The 22589-nt window shown below is 53.5% G+C and overlaps 7 protein-coding genes across 7 annotated transcripts; 3 read left to right on the plus strand and 4 right to left on the minus strand.

The window, feature by feature from the left end:
* Window positions 1-1938: 1938 nt before the first annotated feature.
* On the minus strand, window positions 1939-2407 carry AYL99_00756 (hypothetical protein; the record flags this gene model as incomplete). Its single annotated transcript, XM_018832272.1, has 3 exons — window positions 1939-2108; window positions 2186-2309; window positions 2366-2407. The coding sequence occupies 3 exons, from the start codon at window positions 2405-2407 to the stop codon at window positions 1939-1941; spliced, it is 336 nt and encodes a 111-aa protein (XP_018698151.1).
* Window positions 2408-2880: 473 nt separating this feature from the next.
* Window positions 2881-3288, plus strand: AYL99_00757 (hypothetical protein; the record flags this gene model as incomplete). The annotated part of the gene is made up of 1 exon (XM_018832273.1): window positions 2881-3288. The coding sequence occupies one exon, from the start codon at window positions 2881-2883 to the stop codon at window positions 3286-3288; it is 408 nt and encodes a 135-aa protein (XP_018698152.1).
* A 548-nt stretch (window positions 3289-3836) lies between these two features.
* AYL99_00758 (hypothetical protein) lies at window positions 3837-5663 on the minus strand (the record flags this gene model as incomplete). Its single annotated transcript, XM_018832274.1, has 1 exon — window positions 3837-5663. The coding sequence occupies one exon, from the start codon at window positions 5661-5663 to the stop codon at window positions 3837-3839; it is 1827 nt and encodes a 608-aa protein (XP_018698153.1).
* A 1376-nt stretch (window positions 5664-7039) lies between these two features.
* Window positions 7040-8400, minus strand: AYL99_00759 (hypothetical protein; the record flags this gene model as incomplete). Its single annotated transcript, XM_018832275.1, has 4 exons — window positions 7040-7042; window positions 7098-7986; window positions 8041-8145; window positions 8204-8400. 4 exons carry the CDS (start codon window positions 8398-8400, stop codon window positions 7040-7042), a joined length of 1194 nt encoding a protein of 397 aa, XP_018698154.1.
* A 3942-nt stretch (window positions 8401-12342) lies between these two features.
* AYL99_00760 (hypothetical protein) lies at window positions 12343-14670 on the minus strand (the record flags this gene model as incomplete). The annotated part of the gene is made up of 1 exon (XM_018832276.1): window positions 12343-14670. The coding sequence occupies one exon, from the start codon at window positions 14668-14670 to the stop codon at window positions 12343-12345; it is 2328 nt and encodes a 775-aa protein (XP_018698155.1).
* Window positions 14671-15882: 1212 nt separating this feature from the next.
* Window positions 15883-16577, plus strand: AYL99_00761 (hypothetical protein; the record flags this gene model as incomplete). Its single annotated transcript, XM_018832277.1, has 4 exons — window positions 15883-15941; window positions 15991-16101; window positions 16156-16318; window positions 16365-16577. The coding sequence occupies 4 exons, from the start codon at window positions 15883-15885 to the stop codon at window positions 16575-16577; spliced, it is 546 nt and encodes a 181-aa protein (XP_018698156.1).
* Window positions 16578-17262: 685 nt separating this feature from the next.
* Window positions 17263-22405, plus strand: AYL99_00762 (hypothetical protein; the record flags this gene model as incomplete). Its single annotated transcript, XM_018832278.1, has 3 exons — window positions 17263-17419; window positions 17477-22091; window positions 22153-22405. 3 exons carry the CDS (start codon window positions 17263-17265, stop codon window positions 22403-22405), a joined length of 5025 nt encoding a protein of 1674 aa, XP_018698157.1.
* Between the last annotated feature and the right edge of the window lie 184 nt (window positions 22406-22589).

The following is a 22589-nucleotide window of genomic DNA, read 5'->3' on the forward strand; positions in this document are numbered from 1 at the left end:
GTCGCATACTATTCCTTCAGGAGACGTCTGCCCGGCGAGGAGTGATGGAGCCTTCGAGCTACGGCCAGATCACCACTGTGTCATTCATGACTAGGCATTGCTGTATCCACCATAGTTGTAAATCCAGTATGTTGGTCCTTCAGTGTTACTAAGTAAAGACCTCCAGGGCTTGCGCCACTGTGGTCCAAACGGGGAATTCTTGGCCCAGTGGGAAGGGCCAGGAAGGATGCATCGGTCTAAAACTCAAGGATGGATCGTCGCACTGTGAGATGGACACTGCTAATCGGAGAGGCACGAGCCTTTCGCCATCGTATGGGGCTGCCCGATGTATGCTTCTCTGCAACGTCGTGACCTCATAACGACTCTTTCGCAAATCCTCGGGTTAGGCAGGGTTTTTTGTCAAAACCAATATGACTATTTGCCGTAGACATGGACAGGAACACGACATTAATGGGATGCTTGAGCCGGAAGCACCCTCGAAGGGGTACAGCATCTCAAGGCCGTAGATCTGAGAAGACCTCAACCTGTGCCAAATTAGCTCCTTCATAGTACGACGCCGTAGCACTGGCGGGAAAGAGATCGTTTAGTGATCTGGCAGCATGTCGTATTCGCCATTGTATAAGGTCTCGCAGAGTGACCAAGCATATCCACTAGAGACTAGCGTACACGTCAGACGAGCCGCCGGCCCTCCTTCCGGAAGAATTGCCACAATCTGACACGAATAGTCGCCGTCCGAAGATGTAGCCTGTCACTCGATAGCGACGAAGCGGCCGCCAAATCCCATGTGGCTGATACGGTCAACATGAATAGGGATACCATTGTGTCTAATGGTCAACCAATATCATTTTCGTCAGACAGTACCACTCTAAAGGTCGCTCTCGCTACGCAGGATCGTTTGCTGGGTGTTGTTTTAGATGTCCTCGGATTTAACGTTTGCTCGGAGTATGCAGGCCAAGCACGCTCATCGAGTAGCTCCTTTCTCGTGTGATATGCTGGAAGTCAAACACACAGCTGCATTTCTAAAATAATAGGGCTGAATCGGGCAGGCCGAAGACTATAGTTCGCGGAATGTGGTTAAGGCCAACCAACTGGCGTCATTTCGGGCCGGTGGCGATTGGGCCGTAGCCGAGCGAGAGTGGATAACCATTGTGGCTTGCGGTTGTAGACTTCGTCGCCTCTGACTTTTTTGACGTTGCATTTGAAGGCCTGGCTGACACCGACATATCACGAAATATACAAAAAAGCCTTATCTCTCGATGCGCACATCAAACCGAAAATGCCACTCAAGAGTGCTAAAGAGAGCCCTCAAGTGCTGCTCGCCCTGGCGGCCACAAGACTTTGGGAGTTGTCTGACGATCCGTCGATCGACGACAGCGGCCATGGGGTGAATCGTTGTCTATTCTGGTCGGCGCTGAAACATCCCATAATCGTTCATGACGTGAACAGTGTGATTGTCCCTTGCTGCAGTGAGGCTCCCAGTTATTCCAACACAAGTTTCTGAGTGTCCTTGATTAGTGAGCATCTTTCGTTTCCAGGCTTGACATTCTCATTGGCACTCCGGGATAGTATCACTTTCGAGTAGACTCTCCTCAGCTCTCTTGCCCAAAGTAAGTCAGCCCCATCGAGTCGGGCGCAAATAGCTCGATTGACTTGGCTGAGGCTCATGGCGCGAGGGTGGGAGGATGATCTTGACAGATCCGGTAGCCGGTATTGAGCGCAAGAATGGTGTCCGGCAGGCGCGTTTCAGAGGTAGATATGGAATCGCTGTTGCTGAAGCTGAGACACCGCAAAATGTTATTCTCATTTGACGTTTGGCCTGAAGCTCTAGGAAGCCGATAAAGAGTGCTTCTCCTCTAGGCAATATTTGCTGGGACCAGTGGCTTCTGTCTCACCAACGCCAGACCCCGCACTGTTCTGGATAGCTCGTAATTGCTTACTTCACCGAGTCTTATCGTGCTTGGACTTTGCTTGCTCAAGTTGCTTCAATTCGACACGGAGAATCTGCTCTAGCCCTTCGTTCCGCCGAGCGAGCAGCATGACATCGTCCGTTTTGATCGTGGATCTCCCTGCGTGTTTGGCGAATGCCTCGAGGTCGACAGCGGCATTTCCTGGGGAGGCGTTTTTGTTAGCTGAACCGCCCCGTATGTCCTCCAGGCAGCAGAAGGACGCATGTATCCTATCGTACCGATCTGTGCCCATACCAGTTCCATCAGACTGCCAATGTACTGCGGCGTCGCATTGACTCCCAGGCTGATACCCTCTTCATCGACCATCTTACCAATCTGGAACCATAGCGCAGAGCGGAGTTTCTGAGGGAATAATGTTATGTTAGTGGCATTACGATGAAGAAACTCGGGGTTGTCACCTTCTGCAGGGACTCTGCTTCTGCACCTGTCGATGAGGCCATCAGGAATAGACGGACGACACAGGGATCAAGTACAGGCGTATTCTTTGAAGTTGTCTGGGCGAGTGTATGAGAAATATATTTCAAGCATGCATTGCAGGGGAAAGACGTGGTGCAAGACTGGACGCGACAACTCAGTTACGCGTGGGCGCGTTGGGGGCGCATTACGTTCGACCATATGGTCAGGGCAAGCACCACGGCAGAGCACAGCCACAGTTTAGGTGATCCGCCCGTTTCAGGTGGGTGGCCTCATCTCGGTGGTCGGTATCAGTCCATCTCCAAAAGCGGCGGTGGCTATCGCTATACTCGGAGTGAAATTTCCTAGTAAACGGAAATGCTAGATGTTCTTACCCTCTATCGGAAACACACAAGCTCTTGATTTTGAGCCCGGGCACGTCTCCATTACCTGAAGCTGCTCCCTTCCACACAACGACAAACCCCTCGAGAACCCCCGGAAACAGAACGAATCAATCACCATGTCCAACTTCTCTGTCCGAGACATCCCCGCGCTGCTCGAACCATACCTTCCGCCGGCTCTCCAGGTGTACCTGACCCGACAGAACCTGCAAACTCTCCTGCGCGTCATCGTCGCCATCTCGACGTACATCCTGTTCCGGCCGCAACTGGAGTCTCTGTTCCGCAAGATGACGGGGACGCCGGACAGGAGGGAGGAGGAGGCCCGCGCGCGGATGGAGTATATTCGGCTGCAGCAGGAGCGGCAGCAGGCTGCGGCTGGACTGGGCAAGAGTGTGGGGATCATCGGGAAGGATGGGAAGATATATCAGGTTGTGCCGCCGCCGCAGTCACGGCAGCAGCAGCAGCAGGGAACGGGAGGGAAGAATGGGAAAGGTGGCAAGAAGAAGGATGGCAGGAAGAAGGCGTGAGATATTTCCCGTTTCCCACTCCTCCCGGAGTGTGCAACAAGACGGGGCTTCTAGTGTGGGCACTGGCACAAGGAGCTTGAATAGAGAAAAGCGCTTGCATGCCCCCAGAGGAGGGATATATTTGCGCTCGCAAGTCCTGGGATAAGGGTAGAATGGAAAAAGCCTCTATCGAGCTCTTAGCAGCTCAAGATGTGTGGACATGTCCTGGCAAAGAAGGACTCGACGGCGTCAGCACACAGACCGTTCACAGTCCGGGACTATGGTGCACCAACAATATGCTGCGCCGGGTAGATCGAAGGTAGTGAGTGGTTCGTCTCTCTTCGTACCAGAGCGCCAAAGCTCTGACGGCGAGAAAGCATCTAGTTCCGGGAGACGAACGATGGACACGGAAGGTTGACAGAACCAGAATCTGCATGGACAAGCACAAATGGATTGCGAGTTTCAAGCATCGAATCTATCCTTTTTATCCCGTTCAAATTGGGCTTTTCCATCTTCACCGGACTTGGTGTTAATCTCGGCTCGATTGCCAGGCAGAACCGGCACCGAATTCACAACCTGCCTCTGGCCAAGAACTTAACGGGCACGTCGACGTGTCGTGCTCTCAAGAACTCGGCGCAATTCTTACCTAGGAAGTCCACGGTGCTCGTACTGGTGGCACCTCGGTCCAGGAGATTGCGGAACAAGAAATGGACACCTCTCAGATTCGGCAGCTCGAACCTGTCGATTTCAAGCTTGGGCACTCTCGTCTCGTCGTACTCTTTGCCCAAGAGGAGTTTGATGTTCGCGACGGAGAGCAGGTTCTTCAGCCACACGTATTCGTCCTCCCGCGCAACCCAGAAGCCGCAATTACAGTCCGACCCCTTGTCCCCGGAGCGAGCATTCACAATAGACCCCAGGGGAACTCGTTCCGTCGGCCCGAATTTGGATAGGTCGACCTGGAGTTGCGTGGCCGGCTGACTGGGCTGCCTCTCCGCGAAGACCTTTGTGACCGTCGGTGGCGGGACCAGTGTTTCTCGGCCGTCGAAATGTACCACGTGCGACACCTTCTTCTGATCCAACAAGGTAACATAATATTCAAAGTATGGCTTGGGGATGCCCAGACGGAAGTCCAGATGGAACGTGGAACCAGGATAGCCCTGCATGATGTTGTCAATCACCGGTCTAAGGAATTTGCCGGAGGAGATATCTCTCTCTTCCTTTCCTTGCACGAAAATTCGGAATGTGCACGTCGCGGCATTTTGGTTGTCCGCGTCCACGCCCGGAGTTCCGAGGATACTGAATGACAGCGTCGTAAACTTGTCCGAGTATTTCCTGAGACTGTGGCGCAGTTGTGCTTCGGTCATCCGGGCTTTTTCGGCAATATCCAATCCAGTCAGATAGTATGACACCTCCGCCTGGAATCCGCCGCGAGCGGTGATGCCGACTTTCGTCGTCGGGGGTGGCGGCAGGGCCTTGACGCCGTGCAATGCGACGCGGTCGGGGCCTAGCTGCTCGAACCAGAGCTGGTCCAGGACGGCGGTGACGTCGCTGTTGAAGTACCACGGCCCTTGGATCTCATACAGCAGCTGCGACGAGCACGTGTGGACGGTCACCATCCCGCCGGCGGAATTCTTCTGTTTCGTGATCACCACTTGCCCGTCTGGTGAAATCTCCGCGATCGGGAACCCAATGTCGACCCAGCGCCCCCCGGCCTCGAGGCTCTTGAACCCCGTGAAATTGCCGCCCGTGACGTAGGTCGAGCACTCGATCATATGGCCCGCGACGAAGGCATTGGCCAGCTGATCCAGGTTCTCTCGCGTCCACCGGTGAAACCACGCCGCGGCGCCGATGACGGGAGACGCATCCGCGACCCGGCCGCAGATGACAATCTGCGCGCCCTGGCGGAACGCCTCGGCAATGCCCATGCCACCCAGATAGGCGTGGGCGTAGATGGGCTCGAACTCCCAGCTCTCCAGCACCTGGCCCGTGTAGATGTTTTTGAACTTGGAGCTCCCGTTCTTGAGCCCCTCGTTGATGGCCGGCAAGACCTCGTCGCCCGAGATCCACGCGACCTTGATCTTGCCCTCCAGGCCCTTCTTCCGGACCATGTCGACCACGATCTTGTACAGGCCCTGCACGTCGGCGTTCCCGGCGTTGGCGGCCACCTTGATCCCGTACCTGCCCAGGTCTTCCAGCGCCGGCTCCAGGGCCTCGAGGAACGAGCTTTCAAACGCTGGGCCCGCGCCGGCGCCGAGGAAGGCGTTGCCTACGTCCGCCGCCAACTGGGTCGAGTCGACCTTCCTAGCCGCCCCGACCGTCATGTTCACCTCCGACATGTAGTCCGAGATGATGACGTCCACCGGGTCGGTAGGGTAAGCCTTTGCAAATGCAGCCATGGCATGGCGGCGGTCGGAAACGGAACCGGACGCGCCTTTATGACAAGGCTCAGAGAGAGAATGTTAGATGGTGAACGGTTCAGGATAGGATAGGAAAGGATAGGGACCGGGAATGGAGAGGGGGATTAGCTTACCTGCGATACGGATTGGCCTGGACGTCATGTTTGAAGTGCTCTACAGTGCTTGCGCCCTTGCCTTGAAGATTCTCTGAGAGGTTGAGGCTCCGAAGTCGTGGCAGGGCTCTTGAAGAGAGTTCTATGTACCGAGTACAAGGCAAGGTATGATGCTCGCGTGGTGCGGGGAAAAAAGGGTCCGCCTGTGTGTGTACCTTGGATCAATCTCCCCTTTTCAGTCCGCAATAGCTAGATGATATTATCCGATCAAAAGACAGAATAGTTTATAGCGTGAACTTACCGAACGAAGCTCATTCGGCTTCGATATGACAGCCGTTACATGTCGCTATACGTGCTGCGGCTTCGTCCTGGGGATGCTCTTTAGGAGAAGTTGGAGAAGCCGCCGAGATCCCGAGGTCAAGATGCTTGGCGCCGAGGCTTGCGGAGAATATATCCGGTGTCACCGGGCCGGTCTGAGGGTCGAGGGAGACACTCAAACCCAGCCTCTCGCGAAAGAGGAAGGATAGTTCAAAGGCGGCATGAAGCAGTGGATGGAAGAAACACAAGACGGACAGACGACGGATGGCAGAGGACATAGAAACGTCTTGCAGAGAAACCGACTTGTCAACGATTGTCTTGTATTGGTCCGCTCACTATGAACCAACCCATGGTTTCCCTCGTACCAGCTCATCTCATCCAAAGTCCATCGTTGCTTAATACGTCCCCGATCTTGTGCCATGTGGGCTCAAGGATTCCATCAGGACCTCTTGGCCCAGATGAGAGAGACTGAAAGAAAAGAGAGAAACAGAGAGGGGAAAAAAGGAAAGAAAGAGCCCATTTCTGTCAACTGAGTGTCATCACCACCCCCGGGTGCCGTTTTTGCGACGATCCGTCCATGCTTCCGCTCCCTTGCCGTGAGTGCTTCCCAAGCACATGCTAATGTCTCGTTTTCGTTGGTATCGTATCTCACTCTCAACCAAAAAGCGAATGCCAAGTTTGTTCGATCGTGTTGTACACAGCCGGCTGCCGTTGACGAAAGACAGTCGGTGGTCAGGGGTCATCGCAAATGTGAAATGAAAGAAACTTTTCTGTTGCTCTTGGACAAACACCCTCCCATACCAACGATGATGACGCTAAGATTTCGATTTTGCGCGCTGCTTTCAATGACTTGACAAATGAAAACGTTGCTTTTTCCGCTGCCCACCAGGAAAAAAGCATGCCCATGGACGAAACGCCTGCTGCGCCGAGTTTGTCAAAAGGGTTTCACTGCCTGAGGTCAGTATCGCCCCATGGGTGGAGTGGGCACAGGACTGTGACCAACCTTCATAGGCGCGAAATTGCCGTATGAGTGAGCAGGAGGCATGCCCATCGAAGGGTAGATCGGAGGCGGCGGCGCAGGGCGGTAGGGCGTGCCCGCTGGACCAGAATTGTTCTGGCTACGTCCCCAGCTCAGACGGACTCGCGAGTTGCCGATCGGATAGCCTTGCATTTGGTTGATGGCCATTTCGGCAGCGTGGCGTTGAACAAATTGCACAAAACCGCAGCCCTTGCCCGGTGGAATCTTGACGTAGGTGATCTCCCCGAAGCCCTGGAAGAAAGAGCGCAGCTCATCCTCGGTGACGTATCCAGAGAGACCTCCCACAAAGACCGTGGTATTGTTGGGGTCGGTAAACTGATTCATGGGTTGTGGCTGTTGCTGACCGCCACCGTAGAAGGGCATAGGTTGTTGGCCCATGGGTGGGTAGCCCATAGGGCCGCCACCAGGCATACCCATCCCCATGTTCCCCATCGGTCCGCCTTTGTTCTTAGGGGTTGCCGTAGAAATGCGCATGGGACGGTTGCCGCAGTAGACGCCCTGCATCTCACTAAGAGCGCGCTGCTGGTCGCCTTCATCCGAGAAGCGAACAAAACCATATCCACGAGACATGCCGGAGAGAGGATCGGTCATGATCTTGGCCGACTTGCAGGATGGGAAACGGCTCTGGAAGAGCGAGACCAAGACGTACTCATTGACTTCGGGGCCGAGATCGCCAACGAAAATCGAGTACTCGGGCCCGCGGTCGTCGCGTCGATCGGCGAGACCGCCTCCAGAAGCCCAGTTGAGTTTGAAGGGGCGGCTGGAGTTGGGCATGGGTTGACCACTCAGTTGGAGAGCCTTGGCCGCGGCCTGAGGGGACGAGAAGTCGACAAAGCAATAGCCAGCGTTGCTGCTACCATGAGTTCAGAGACGTGCGAGGGAGGGGGATGGCTTTGCCGCAACTCACCCTGAGAACTTGTCACGGATCATCTTGACACTGACTTGCTCGCCCATTTGAAACCAGAGGTTGCGGACGAAGTTCTCATCGATCCATGGTTCCAATTCTCCCATCCTACGGAAGTGTCAGTAACATGTCCCAAGATAGTGGGCGGCTTGTGTTCTGGACTCACCAGAGGGTAGTCTTTCCCTCCGCGCCTGCACCAGCTTGTGCTCCAGCGTTTACTTCCGGGTTCGGGAATGGCATCTGTTGTTGAGCGGATGGGTCGGTTGGCTGGCCCGGAGCTGCTCCATCCTGAGGAGTAGGAACTTGACCCGGAGCTCCCTCTTGCGGGGTGTTTGGGAATTGACCGTATTCAGGAAAAGACATATTGAAGGACGAAAATCAAGATGACGAGCTTGAAGGCTAAAGTACACTTCCTGTGAGATGAGTCAGATTCCATGCCGAATTTGATGACGGGTCTCCCGCCATTTCCCACCCAGCGGTGGTAGCGGGTGTCGCGGTCATCAGGAGGCCCGCGGGTGTGAGTTGCACATACCAAGATCGACGGGACAGAGGTCTCTTGCGAGAGGTTGCCGCGAAAAGGATATCGAAGGAATTATGTGGACTTTTTGACAACTCAACCAACTTTTGTCGCACAAGAATATCCCGAACGGCGAATGTCCAAGGCAGCAGGGTACAAAGCGATCGCAAAGAGTCTTTGGGAATCGAAGGTTGTTCTGAAGTCTAGCAGAAAGTGAATGTTAGCGCATGCCATACAGCAGCAAATGTCACGGACATGTGAATTTCGGGGCGGTCTTTGCCAACACCAAGCTGTGAACTGTAGTTGGATGGTCCAAAGGTTCTAGACAAGTTTGCGATTCTAGCTCTTGTGACTAGTGCGACTTTGGTTGACGTCTGAGCAGTTGGTGGTGCTCTTCAATCGTCTTTTGTGCTGCGTCGACCTTCGCTTTGCGACTTCCATCTACCTGGCGAACCTGACAGGAAGTGTACTCTCACGCGCAGCTATGCCCCTGCACGATATCCGTCTCTTGCGTTTGCGCACAGGTTGAGGGAGGTTTGGAAAAGGGATGTAGAGGGGGATCAAGGGCTTCTGCACATACCGGATCAAATGCGCAGTGGTTAGATGGGGCCAAAAATGTCAGTGCAAGCCACAGATCAGACCAGACGCAAACGTGAGGAACTCCGAGAAGAGCAGGCGCCAATGGAAGCAGGAAAGCAGAAGCAGAACTGCGATATTAAGAGAGACGCGCGCAGGAACAAGAGAGGTCGAGAAGATGGAGGGGTGAGGCAGAAGAAAGACAAGTGGGAAATCCAAGGAAAAGTGCGGGAAGCAGGACTAAAACTCAACGAGAAGAAGGCAGAGGAGAACTGGGCTGGGGGGGAGCACTTCGAGTGTGGGTGTGGGTGTGGGTTGGGTGCGCGAGGGGTTACTCAGGGCCACCCAAGGGCCACTGAAGGCTAAGTGGCAGCTAACTAAGGTTTGAACTTAGAGACCTAGAGGCGCCAGAAGGGGGAAGCGGAAGCCTGAAAGCTTGGGGGGCATATTTAGGCGAACAGATGATGACGGGAAACCCATGAAAACTCTTCGCCCATGACATGAGAAGAATGACGGCAAAGTGAGAAAGAAGTCTCTTCTCCATAACAATGGGCTTTTCTTCAACTTCTAACTCGATACCTGACTGCACCGTTTCTTACCCTGTTTGCCTTTACCAACGATCAGCCTTGTCTTGACCACATCCCACACAATCCTGGTCTAAACAATTGCAGGATCAACAACCCTCTCCTAGCTCCCCTGCTCAAGACAATCGATCCTCTTACCCCCCTTCAGCATGTCCATCTTCAGCTCCGAAGTCTCCCAGCCCCAGACTGCTAGTTTCTGTAGATACCATGCTAGCCATGCACACCATGGATTACGCCACCAACACGAAACCCTGTCAGAAAGGACCATGCTGTTGTCAATCATTTGTCCGTCCACCTGCAACACGCCCTGATCTGGCGCTATCCAGGAGTCTGTAGCGACACAAATGGACAAATTATCAGTTTTCGAGGGGTCAACATGCGATGCGCAACTCCGGTGGGCTTAGGACCTCCTTGTCCACAAAGCCTATTCCCTTATTTCGAGCCCTGTCCGAAACTCAATCCTGGCCCAGGATGGCATCTACACCTTGAAAATAAAAGGGTGTTGCTGCGGGGGATGCTTCAGCCCCAACTACAGCCTTCGAGACCTCCTGATTGTCTGTTTGGTCGGGTACATACATTTGTTCGCTGACAGCTGTCATTGTCAGGCGTTGTGCGACTTCAGAGACATCCCAAAACGTGTTTGTTGATGCCCAATGCCATCAGGCGCATCAAGCAGGATCGTGCAAGCCAATCATACGCCTTAATGATGCGATGACCTGCATACCCGAACAATCCAGTTGACCGATCGTTCAGCCGCCGGCCTCGCCTATCTCGAACTCCGTCCTCCTCTTGGTGATCCCTTGGGTCACACCAAACACATCCCCACCGATATCGAGTTGCAGGTCAGGGACGCTGCTTGATGCCGGAAAAGAATGCTGAGGCTCGCGAGATGAATGCTGACGCATCGTGATGTTTGTCAGGCACAGTCAGGCGCAGGGTCAAGGCGTAGCCTCGAGCACGGTCTCACATTCTCCAAGAAGGCCGGACGACCATTCGGAAATCTCAACCGAGCAAAATGTCCCGCTGATGCAAGAAACTTGGCCTGTCATCGGGCTCGGTGGGGTCGCCTGGCAAGAATGGTGGGAACCCTAATTGTCCTTGGACGTGGCCCAAGCTTCCGGCGGCGGCAGATACAGTGAGATATCGGATACGAGATCGTGGCAGATAGACCACCACTATTCCTTACCATGACCCTAGGCTGTGTCCGTGGAACGAAGGAACTTGTATGTCTCCCAGCATATCTCCCCTGACAAAGTGCATACCCTGTCATTCCCGGCCGCGCCCAGACGAGAAAATTTCTGAGAAGAATCTAGAGCGCGGTGTGCCGCAATCGTCCGGCCCTATCGGCCTTTCTTGCCCTTGGCAAGATCCAATTGCGTTTGGGGCTGCGTCGGTGGCTTGCGGACCTTCCCCAGAGCAGTTTGGGTCGAAGTCGGATGTTGTTGCACCCTTTCTTCGGAAGCCCTGATCAGCGACCTGATTGAACAGAAGCACGGGGGAAGTGTAGAGAAAAGACAGGGAATAGCGTCTTCCAGCCCGTATTCGGTGCTCTTCTTGCCCTTTTTCTGTGTGCTGGATTTCCCATACCTGTAAATGCTTGTCCAAATCGGTTGGTGAGGCTCGAAGCCGTAGCAACTACCCCGGCCATCCTACAACTTCTCTTGTTCTACAGCCTGTAACGCAGCCTTTCCTGGACCTCACGCGGATTTGTTGGCAATGCACAACCCCGTCTCGTCTAATGTGGCAAACAGGCCCTTGAATTTTGTATGGAAGTCGAGCCATGTGCCCTTGATTGTGCTATGGATTCGTCACGACCCCTTACATAGCCCTCCACCGTTTCTGTCAGGTGTGCTCTGAATCTACGTGAGCGCTCTGTTCGATGCAATTGCTGAAATCAACGCCCCCTTGTGCCCGTCTCCGCTGGTATCATAGTCCCCTTAGCCTAGTTTCTGTCGTGATTTCGCTAATCATCGAGTTCGTACAATGTGCATCTTGTGCACAGTGTAAGCAATTGCTAAGGAATGGAAACAAAAAACCCTCCGATGATGAAGAAACCACTCTTGCCCATCACCAGAACCTCGTCGTGATCTTTAGCAATATGGTTCTGTGCAGCACTAATTCGTGGAATTTCCCAGTCCGCAACTATCTCGCGACGGCCACGACTCAATAACGTCAAATTGTGGCATGGTTGCTGTGGTTGCGTTAAAGGTCCAATGTCGGCACGAGTACTGCAAAGAAAAGGAATTCTTCGTCGCCCAGAGGCAATTTGAGCATGTCTGACGATCAGACGAGCCGAGACTGTAGATTACTGGCGCGTTACCCAGTATCGTCTCCGTCCCTTCAGCTGTTGGTGTCAATGTGTACGTCGTTGATTCTTCGCATGGACTGAGAGAAGGGTGGAGGAAACCGAAAACATTGTGCATGCTGAAGTGAGACCCTTTCACGTCTGTTGTATGCGGAAAAAGGGGCAATGAACTGCCGTTGGAAACATTGACCAAAGAATGAAAAAAACCAGGCCATTGAATCAGGAGGTGGAAGTAAGGGCCCATGATGCCGTCTAATTGTGAATGAAGGCGAGCGCAGTATCTCCGCATTAGCTGACATATGTTGCACAGCGTGTCGGGCTCCTCAGAAACCTTTGGAGTAGTCTGGAAGTCGATGATCCGTAGGTTGCCAGCAGGTCTCACGAGTCATGTATCTCACATCCACGAATCTCCCGTTCTTCGTTCCGAGTTTCTTCAGATGCGCTTCCTGTTCGAAGCCTTGTCTCTCGAGCCATTGTTTTAGCCAAATTTCATAGTCGTCTTCGCGGTCATCGAGTTTTGCGGCTGCAGAGTAATCCTTTCGCTTTTCTTGTTTGCCAGCGCTTGCGAAAGATGACTTCCTTCCTGAACCCTTTTTATTGAGACTGCCCAGGCCATTCTTAGTGGTCGGAAAATCAGCGTGTCTCTGAGATGCTCCCAGCATGCCGTCAAGATGCTGCGGGGACATGGGTTTGTTGAAGCTGCGCACTTGAAATATCAACTTGTGCAAATCACGTCCACCACCGGCACAGTACAGATGCTTTATCTCTGGTGCAACTCGAAATTCGTAGCCGCCCTTTTTCAGGTATCCGCGGTCTGTAGCATCCAGTAGAGCGTCCATCAAGCATCGTCCCACGCCTGATTTGCGGTGACCAGGCGCCACATACAACTCCAGTTCCGCTGTGATGGTTTCAACGTAATCAGACGCTGACCAGTCTGTGGCAGCAGCCCAACCAACGATGGGCTCATCCTTCACGAGGCCATCGTAGTTAGGGTCAATATTTTGGATGGGATGGTTGGGATTGACTCTCGGGGCCTTACGAGACTTGGTGCGGGTGTTTTTACGGTTCCGTTCCACGGCGACGATATATGGTAGGCGAGCTTGGGTTGAAAGATCAAGCCGCTGGTGCATGTCGTCGTCCGTGATTTCTGACAGTTCCGAGGGACGAACGCCCTGGGCAATATGCCAGTTCAGAATGGCTTTCATACCGCGGATGTCCGCACTGACGGCGGGACGAAGGTAGATGTTTGTCATTGCTATGGGAGTGCCGGGATCTTTGCGTTGTGTTATTTCCTGCTCGCTGGCAATATCGTTCTCGGACTCGACTGGGACTGGCAGCACCATTCTGGTTTTCTCCTCCTTTGCCTCGCGTCCGAGGCATTCCATATGCTTATCGATGAACACCTGCGCGGTTTCATCCTTGTAACAAGCGTTGTCGGGATCGGAAAGATCCAGTTTTGCGTCGTTGTCGAAGTCTGCTGGGTGAGAAACACCTAGCGTCCTCAGATCGGCGATTGCGAAGCCATAGCGCTCTGCATTGTTTATGTCAATCACCGTCTCTTTTGAGGTGAAACCAATGCCATCAGCATGGTTGTCTATATTCTTGACTTCTTCTGTGGGGATAGTGGAGAATTCGACCTTAGGTTTGTGCGCCATGGTTCTCATCGTGTTTGCACCAAGCCACTGATGGATGTTTGCAATGAACCCTGGAGAAAGTTTGCTGAAGCTAGGACGATGTTCCCATTCAAGAGGCGCCGGCTGAAAGTTTCCGTCCCAGCCTGCAAGATCGTCCTCGGCCACTTCAGGGATTCGACTATGGATGAGTCGGCCAAAGCCACTTGCCATGGGTTTTGTCGAGTCATTATCGCTTTCTGGTTCCTCACAGGCTTCAGCATTGCTCCATTGTGCGGGATTCTTTTTATTCATGCTCGGCCATCTCTTCGCCTTTCCAACTTGGTTTGACTCTGGAGGGTTGAAGCTAGACAGTTGACCTCTGTTTCGGGTAGATTGATCCCGTGGGGGGCTGTGATTGGGATCTTGAAAGGGACTTGCTGGGAAAGTGGCTCCTCTCTGCTGAGATCTTTCTGAGTCGGGTTGGGGGCAACTTCGGAGGAAGTCGAGCATAGAGACACCTGTGGTGGTAATGTTCTCACCATGATCTTTCTGCTGGATACGTCGAGTCACTTCGCGAAGACCTTTTGCTTGAAGGCGAGTGATGACTTGATCTGCGTTCTCGTTCCCTTGCTTGAGAGTCTCGAAGGTCTCGGGGCGACCCAACAACCTAGCTTTCTCAGCAGAATTCATCTTGCTTATCGTTGTTAAACTGCGACGTCGGTCCTCGTTAAGTTTGTCGTCTTTCAGCCCTTGGTCAGCTGGGCGAACCTCTGTAGAGTGTGTGCTAGGGATCTGAGATGAAGGTAAAAAGGGGGTGAGGGAAGGTGGCGAAGTCTGAGAACCTCGAGACTTTTCTTCGGATCTGATGTGGTTCAAGTTTGAAGTTACCACCGTCTCCGCTTGCAATACAGGCTCTGAGCTGTGCCGGGAGGGAGGGTTCAGGTCTCGTTCGCTTTCTGTTCTTGTATTCGAACGCTGACCTGGACCTCGTCGCGTCGGGTCACCGTAGGCCTTCTTGTCGAAACCGGGGATTGTCATGACTGCGCCCGCTGGATTGGGCGACTTGGCACTCGGAGAAGGCTTTGTATCACTCTGTTCTTTCGTTCGGGTCTCTCTTCCGCTTGTTTTAACAACTGAAGTTAAGCCTGTTTTCTCCATTTCTGTCAGTGCTGCATCCCTACTGCTTGGAATTGTCACTCCGCTCTGTGTGGATTGCCTTGACATGCAGGAAGGCTGTTGGGTGACAGGTTTATTCAACAGGGGGTACCAGCCTGGATCGCAGTCCAACTGAGAGTGATTTTGAGCCGCTTCACTGGGCCTCCTCTTTGCCGTAGGACATCCATATTGATCAGGGTGAAAACCCATGGTGCTTTTCGGAGAGGGGGACCAAGGCGTGAGCAACTGCTGTAGGGGTTAAACGAACAAAACGAGGTAACCAGCAACTACAACATATGAACATGAACTGGGACTTAAATAGACGAGACACACTTGCCTTTCCCGAGTGATATTGACCGTGATATTGACCACGTGCTACTGCTCGAGGACTGTCACTAACATGTGCGATCTGTTTTGGTGAAACAAGTGATGAACTGGAGAAGGGTGGGTGAGGCACATGGAAAGAGCCAACGTTGAATTCAGCATGACGAACCAAGACTAGGTGCAGAAAGGGGATCTCCTTCTCCGCTTGACGCTGTAGAATCAGAGTCGTCGGTCGGACACGCGCGTGGGGAAATCCTGCGCTGTTCATTAACGGCCACCCAGGGCACAAGGTGAGCAGCTGCAGATGAACAAAGCTGAGCCATGTCCGGGAACCGACGAAATACTGACTGGTGAAGGTGAGGATGAAGGATCACCCTGTCTCATCACAGTGAGACCTGATCTTCACAACAAGGAGGAAAGGTTGACTGGTTGCCGCTTGACCGTTTCGCTGCACCTTCCTTGTATATTGTCACAGCTCCAGCTAATTGGCAGCTGCTGTGATGATCGCCTCGTCATATTGGCTCTAAAAGCGGCGGGCTGCTATACACCAACACCGACTTGTCAAGAGAAACCATGGCAACGAGCCAGTCACAAAGGACTACAACGAGAGGACGCACACTTATTAGCACTTGGTCGATCCGTGCACGTTGACGCATCCCAATAACGATCCACCCTGGCTTGCGGCTGACAAATACCGGCATTCCTGCATGGAAGCTACGCAGTCACAGTTCGACGACCAGAAGCGACGACGGGCAAGGGGAACACGTCGTCATGCTTTCCATCCTTCGCAAAGCTCGGTTGAAGGATAAGGAGATGCGCATCCTGATGCTGTACGTGTATGATCCTCTTATGACGGCAAGATACTGATTTGTGTCCCAGAGGACTCGACAACGCCGGAAAGACGACCATCGTCAAAAAGATTATGAATGAAGATGTCAACACTGTCAGCCCGACGCTAGGCTTCATTATCAAGACTATTGATTTCCAGGGGTACTGTCAGCTCTGACACTGTTGCGTAGGGGGGACTAATGCATGGCCACGCAGTTACAAACTCAATATCTGGGATGTCGGGGGCCAGAAGACTATAAGATCATACTGGAGAAACTATTTTGAAAAGACCGACGCACTCATCTGGGTAGTGGACGCAACAGACCGGCTGCGAATGGATGACTGCAAGATGGAACTGAAGGGATTGTTGCTCGAAGAGGTACGCCAGCATACGGTATAACCGTGCACTCGTTGACCAGGACCAGCGGTTAGCCGGAGCAAGTCTGTTGGTCTTCCTGAACAAGACCGACGTCGCAGGGGGGATGACCAAGGAAGAAGTCACGCAGCTGCTTGACCTTGAGCGCATCTTGACCCATCGTTGGGTTGTCGTTCCTTGCAGTGCAATGACTGGCGAGAACCTGGAGAAAGGTCTGGATTGGGTGGTGCAGGACGCTCGGGATCGGTTGTTTTTGTACTGATACATCACGGAAAATATGGTTAGAACAAGAGGGGCACAATGCAGCGAAGTCGCCGTTAAGCTATGGAGATATCTAAGCAATCCCGAGTTTCGAACAGCTGAAACCGTCGAAGCAAAAGCCACATGGGACCCCGGCAGGTCCAATAATGCACAGGGCGTAAATTGGCCTTTTGCCGGCCAGACCAAAGAGGCCAACCAGGACAGGCGCAGTACCAGCCCTACTCCATTCCAACATCTTGAAACCTCCTGCTCATCACCGCCGTGTCGAGCTTCAACGACAGTCCGAGACGAAGACAAGGAACGAGGGTCGAGGTCGCTCCGGAGAAGAAGAGGGGGAATATAAACAGATCAGCCGTTGGTTGGGTTTTGGATTTGGCTGCGGAGACGTGTTGCGCGCGTGTTCCCGGCGTCCCGCTCCTCTTTGCCTCTCGCAACCACGCATCAAACATCAACAATTGATACAATCCAACAATATTCTGCGGGCTGTACTACTACTTCCTCACCCGGCTATCCTTGCCTGTCGCTGGCCTACAACACCTTCATTTCGCCTTCGTTCGCTTATCTTTTGCACTCTCCAGCTGGTGGCCATTCTTTCTTCTCATTCTCAATGCAGAGTGCGGCATAATCTTCACCTTTAGCACGGACGGTTACCGATTGGAAAGCCTACCGCTTACACAAGAGTCAACATGGACGCGTCTAATGATGGCTCCGAGTCGGTCGACCAGTTTCTTGCCCGAATTGCCAGTCTGAGCTCAAAGCAGGGCCAGGAAGAAGCCGAGCGATCAAGGAGGATGGAGGAGGAAATGTTGCAGGCTAGAAAAGAGCGACAGGCCAGAAGAGCAGGTATTATTGGCAGAGTGTCCCATCACAAAATCCAGTGGAGATACTGATCATTCGCAGAACGCGCTCGGTCTCTATCCCCTTCGAAAACCGGCCCGACGCCGTCCCTGCGCCTTGCGGGAGAGAGTTCTCGAAAACCCACGCAGGGGATCGACCCTCCGGTATCTCTCACACCTCCTCCCCTCCAGTCTCGTACATTCGGCCGCTCCGACTCGATCTCTCCAAGACCGGAGCGAGCTGCGGCTTCCGGGCTCGACTTCACTCGACCTCTCCCACCTCAGCCTGCAAGCGAAAACACCTCAATGCCCAGCCCAATTCTTAATACCACCGCACTCTCCAGGAGCGGGACTTTATCGTGGCAACAGCGGCCTTCGTCGAAGGGTGTGGGCTCAAGACCCCGACCGCTCTCTGTGGCATCCATACCCGATTTGACCCCTCAGAGTCCCGCTCCGTCCAAGGATGGTGATGATATGACGAGGAAAGATATTGCGGCTTCATTAGGAGCCAAAGACCCTTCTTGGTTTCGTCAGACTGCTGATCGCGGTATTGGTTCAGCTGCGTATCGCAAGAATGAGATTGATCCAGAGCCAGCCCCATCATTCTCGAGTCGGACCATGAGACTCCCAGGCATGTCAAAAGATTCCAGCGTCCCCGCAGATCGCGCAAGGGATGATCCTGAGAAAGCGACTCCTCCAGCGTCCCCTCCGAAATCATCTTTCGCTCAGCCCCTGGACCAGGAACAGCTGTCAAGGCAGGATGATCCCAGACCAACGAGACCGCTCTCCATGGTGTCTTTGTCGCCATCAAAGCCTCCTGCCTTGGACCTGCCAAGTTTTACGCCTTTGGACCTTAACTCTTCGTCTGTGGCCGAGTCATCCGGTCTGGGAAGAACATCCAGCATTCTGCCGTCTGCCGGACGCCCATCTTCGCCTACCAAAGGCTTGGGCGGTTTTGTTGAGAGCGCGATGATGAAACGATCAGATAGTGTGAGTAAGAGATGGAGCGTACAAGCGAATGCAGGTTTGAAGCGAGGGGACTCGGTTGCCACACCTCGCCCAGCTCAAGCTTCTGGGACGTCAGGCTTTAGTCCTGGACACGGCCGTGGTCCATCCAGAGATGTCAGAGGCGTACGGGACGGCATGTCATCTCCGCTATCAACGTCAAGGCCTGTTTCGAGTCATGGTGCTGAACCGATCCCTCTTACAAAAGCCCGCCCACTGAGCCGCACAGACGATGTCCTTGCAGTACCCTCAGAAGTTGACACTGCCAATGCGCAAGGTAACCAAGTTGGCCATGCAGGCTCCAAAGTACAGCAACAGGGCCGCCCAACTACTCCTCCAGCGACTGAGACGCTTTTGTCTCGCAGCCCATCCAAGACTATGGATCCTCGCCGCTGGAGTCCGACCAAAGCCAGTTGGCTCGAGAGTGCACTCAACAAACCAGATTCTCCGAGAATTACTCCAGCTAAATCTGAAACACCTGCCTGGATGCTCAACATGCAGCGTGCTAAACAAGAACAGCAACAGCGATCGTTCGAAGCTGCAGATAATGTACCAGCGAAGCCTGCTGTGGCCCCCAAACCTCTCATTTCACCTCCCCTGAGGGAGTCGGCCGTGCTGAGTGAACCGGTAGTTAAGAAAGCCCCGTGCACAACAGCAGCGGAAGAAGGAGCAGACTCCGCGGAAGGCCCAGAAGATGAGGCACCAGCACCTCGTGGCACGCCCATCTCAGAAATCGAACGGCCCAAGGTCGAGAAAAAGGATGCGAAACCGGCAGTTCCTTCTAAGAGAAACGTCACCCCTATTTCACATGGGACAAGTTCAAACAGCAAACCTGAATCTGCGGCGGTGGCATCTAACGAGAACAAAGAAGATTCGATCGAGGCCCTGCAAACAAACACTTCTGACTTGAAGCCACCAATTTTGAAGCCGAAACCCCAGACGCCTCCTAAGACCGACTTCAGAGCCGGTCTGAAGTCGCGCCAAGCAGCACCGGCAAGTAATAACGAAGCAGAGCCCGAGTTCAAGGCCGTCTTCGGGAAACTGAAGAGGGCACAAACTCAGAACTATGTCGCTCCCGACGTCTTGAAAGACAATATCACCAAAGGCAAGGCAGGACTGGCCGCCACGGGCGGACCACAAAAGACCAAGCGCGTGGATGAATTCAAAGAGAGCATTTTACAGAAGAAAGAAGCTATGAAGACGGGGGGTGGTTCAATTGGAAAACGTCCGGACGCACCTAGTCCTCTTGAAAAACCTGCCCAGGCTGTCCCTGAGGCGTTGGCAAGGCGTATGACACTGCATAAAACTGGGCCGTCCAATGAAAAGGTCGAAGTCTTGCAAGCAACCGATACAGCAGTCAGGGCGGCAGTTTCCTCATCAAAACCTCAGAGTGTTTCTGTCAAGTCAGACCCAGAGAAGCACAATCCCCCTGTACCCGCGGGACGAGCACCGATCTCAGCACAGAAACTACCTGCGGGCAGACCCGAGAAGTCTGAATCTATCTCGACGACTGTCTTGCCTGTCAAATCAGCGCCCGAAACCCGCAGTGACGACAGCCACCCAAAAGCAGACACATATTCGGCTACGGCCATCCCTGTGATGGCGTCGACGCTCAAAACGAGAGCACCAGAAAATAGCAAGCTTGCAGCCCGCCTCAACCCTGCACTGGCCGGCATCTTATCGCGAAGTGGTAGCCCCAAACCCTCCGGTGAGGCACCATCTAACGGTGCAGCCACGATACAAGTCCGGGAGGCCACATTAGGGCCACGCGAGAACACGAATGACGATAATGCAGAGTTAACCCACATGACAAAGGCTCGGGCGAAGGGTCCGAAGAGAAGAGCACCTCAGAGCGGGCCATCCTCAAAAAGGACCAGTACAACCTCTGTTCAAAGGCCGGTTGTGAGCTCTGGCACTGATGCTCCTACAATTTCATCGTCAGTCTCGTCCCGACAAGCAATCGTTGATACAGGCAATACCCTTCCCTTGCGGGTATTCGGACCAAAGTCGATTTCCAGCAGGCCTTTGGCTGAAGTTGAGGACAAGAAGCCAGCTGTGGCTGCCGCCGACGACTCAGCATCGCAGCCAAGATCAGAAAAGCGCAAACCAGATGAACAGGGTGTCGGAAACGCTGCTCCAGCCGGGCCGAAGCCTATATCGGAGCCAGAAGTGAACCCAAAACCAAAACCAGCTGTAGCCAACAAATCAGCCGAGCTCCGAAAAGTATCGAGTCCTGCACTGTCATCAGCGCACGTTGCAGATGAATCCGATCCAGTCAAACCAGGCAAATCTGCGGAGCTGAAAATGACATCGAATCCTGCACTGCTACCGAAGAATGTTCAGCAGCCGTCTCAAGCCAAGCCCTCTACGCCGAAGAAGTTCGAGGTTCTGGCGGACCGTGCACAAGTTGTGTCGCGTCCTCCCCACTTTGAGGGCCTGAGAAAGAACAGCCCTCTTTCGCCTCCGCCTGGAGTGAACTCACCTCTAACACCGAATAAATTTAAGATCAATACCCCCAAAGAACCAAAGCCCGAAGTGAACAGCTCGCTGAAGCCGTCCTCACTCTCTTCATCTAGGGCCAATGACCTTGGCCTTCAGCTTGCCTCTGTTTCTCAGAAGCCAACAGCCACACCCGAGTTGACGCCGCCCCCAGAGCCCGAGGCTCCAACGACCAAATTGGCAACATCCTCCCGGAGTCCTGCATCTCCCACAAAGTTTGCTCGCTCGGTGAAGCCCCAGTTCGAAAGTTTCTTTGGAGTTTTGCCGCAAGCGAGAGACAAGGCCGAATTCGACACACACGCATTTTTGTCCTCCCAGAACAAAGCGGCAGAAAAGTCCAAGACTCTCGGCAAACAGATTTGGGAAATAGCCGGCGATGGAAAGAAAGCAACCATGCCCCCTCAACAAGAACACATACTCTTCGAAGACTGTATGTACCTGTGTGTGCATACAATGGAATCGCCCAGCGGCTCAAAATGTGCCGAAGTCTATCTCTGGTGTGGTGACGAGGTCCCAGAGGCTGCTGTAGAGGATACTCAGCTGTTTTGCCGAAAAGTTGCTCGCGAGAATAACGCTAAACTTGAGGTGGTCAAGCAAGGCAAAGAGAGTTCCGAATTTTTCCAGGCTCTTGGTGGGATCGTCATAGTCCGGAGGAGCAAGTCAGCAGCTCTATATATGCTGTGTGGCAGGCGACACCTTGGACACGTTGCTTTCGACGAGGTCGATTTATCTGCTGATAGCCTATCTTCTGGACTACCGTTTCTGATATCGGCCAAATTCGGAAAGCTCTATCTCTGGAAAGGAAAGGGCAGCAACCCGGAAGATGTGGGATGTGCAAGGCTGATTGGCATGGACATGGGGCTCACGGGTGAAATTGAAGAAGTCTCAGAAGGTGAAGAGCCCGCCAGTTTTTGGGAAGCCTTCCCATCCCGTCCGGGCAAGCGAGTCGCCTCTCGAGCACACAACCAGCCAAGCCAATTTCGTGGTCATGCTCCCAGGTTATACCGTGTGGAGCACGACCGCCCAAAATCGTCCGGCGGTTTCTGGGGCTTGAGGGCGTCATCGCCACCAAAACAGCCTATCAAGGCACTGGTGGAAGAAGTTGCCCCTTTCAGTCAGAAGGACCTTGATCCCAACCATATCCACATCCTTGACACCTATGGGGAGCTCTATGTGTAAGTTTGGTCCCCCCGTCGTCGATATAAGAGCTGTGCTGACAATTGTTGTGTTTGACAGCCTCGTTGGTGGGTCAGCCAAAAAGCCTGCCGAGTTTGTAACAGCTGTACAGGTCGCGCAAGAAATTGCTGTTCTGTCTCCCTCTGTTCAGGATAGACCTCTTTTGCCTGCTTGCTATGTGGTGATGGGTGATCCTCCGGAAAACATTAAATCAGTCTTTCGAAAATGGAAGCCCGAAAGATCAGCTTCACGGGACGAGCCCGTGTGTATACGAGTTGAAGAAGTGATACAGGAACTAGGCATCATGCTGTAAACGGATGATGGCGGGTTGATGACCGGAATCGGAGGCTGGATTTGGAGGATGATTGATTATTCGGACGAATCTTGGAGCACCTGGATCCCTGAGTGGGTGGGTGGTTGGGTCGGGCTCACGGCATGCATGTGCATCTTACCATTTGGATGATCAGGGGTTCTGGCAGATTTCAAACAAGATGTCC

This window comes from Fonsecaea erecta (assembly GCF_001651985.1).
Source record: "Fonsecaea erecta strain CBS 125763 chromosome Unknown Scaff1, whole genome shotgun sequence".
NCBI classification, from domain to species: Eukaryota; Fungi; Ascomycota; class Eurotiomycetes; order Chaetothyriales; family Herpotrichiellaceae; genus Fonsecaea; species Fonsecaea erecta.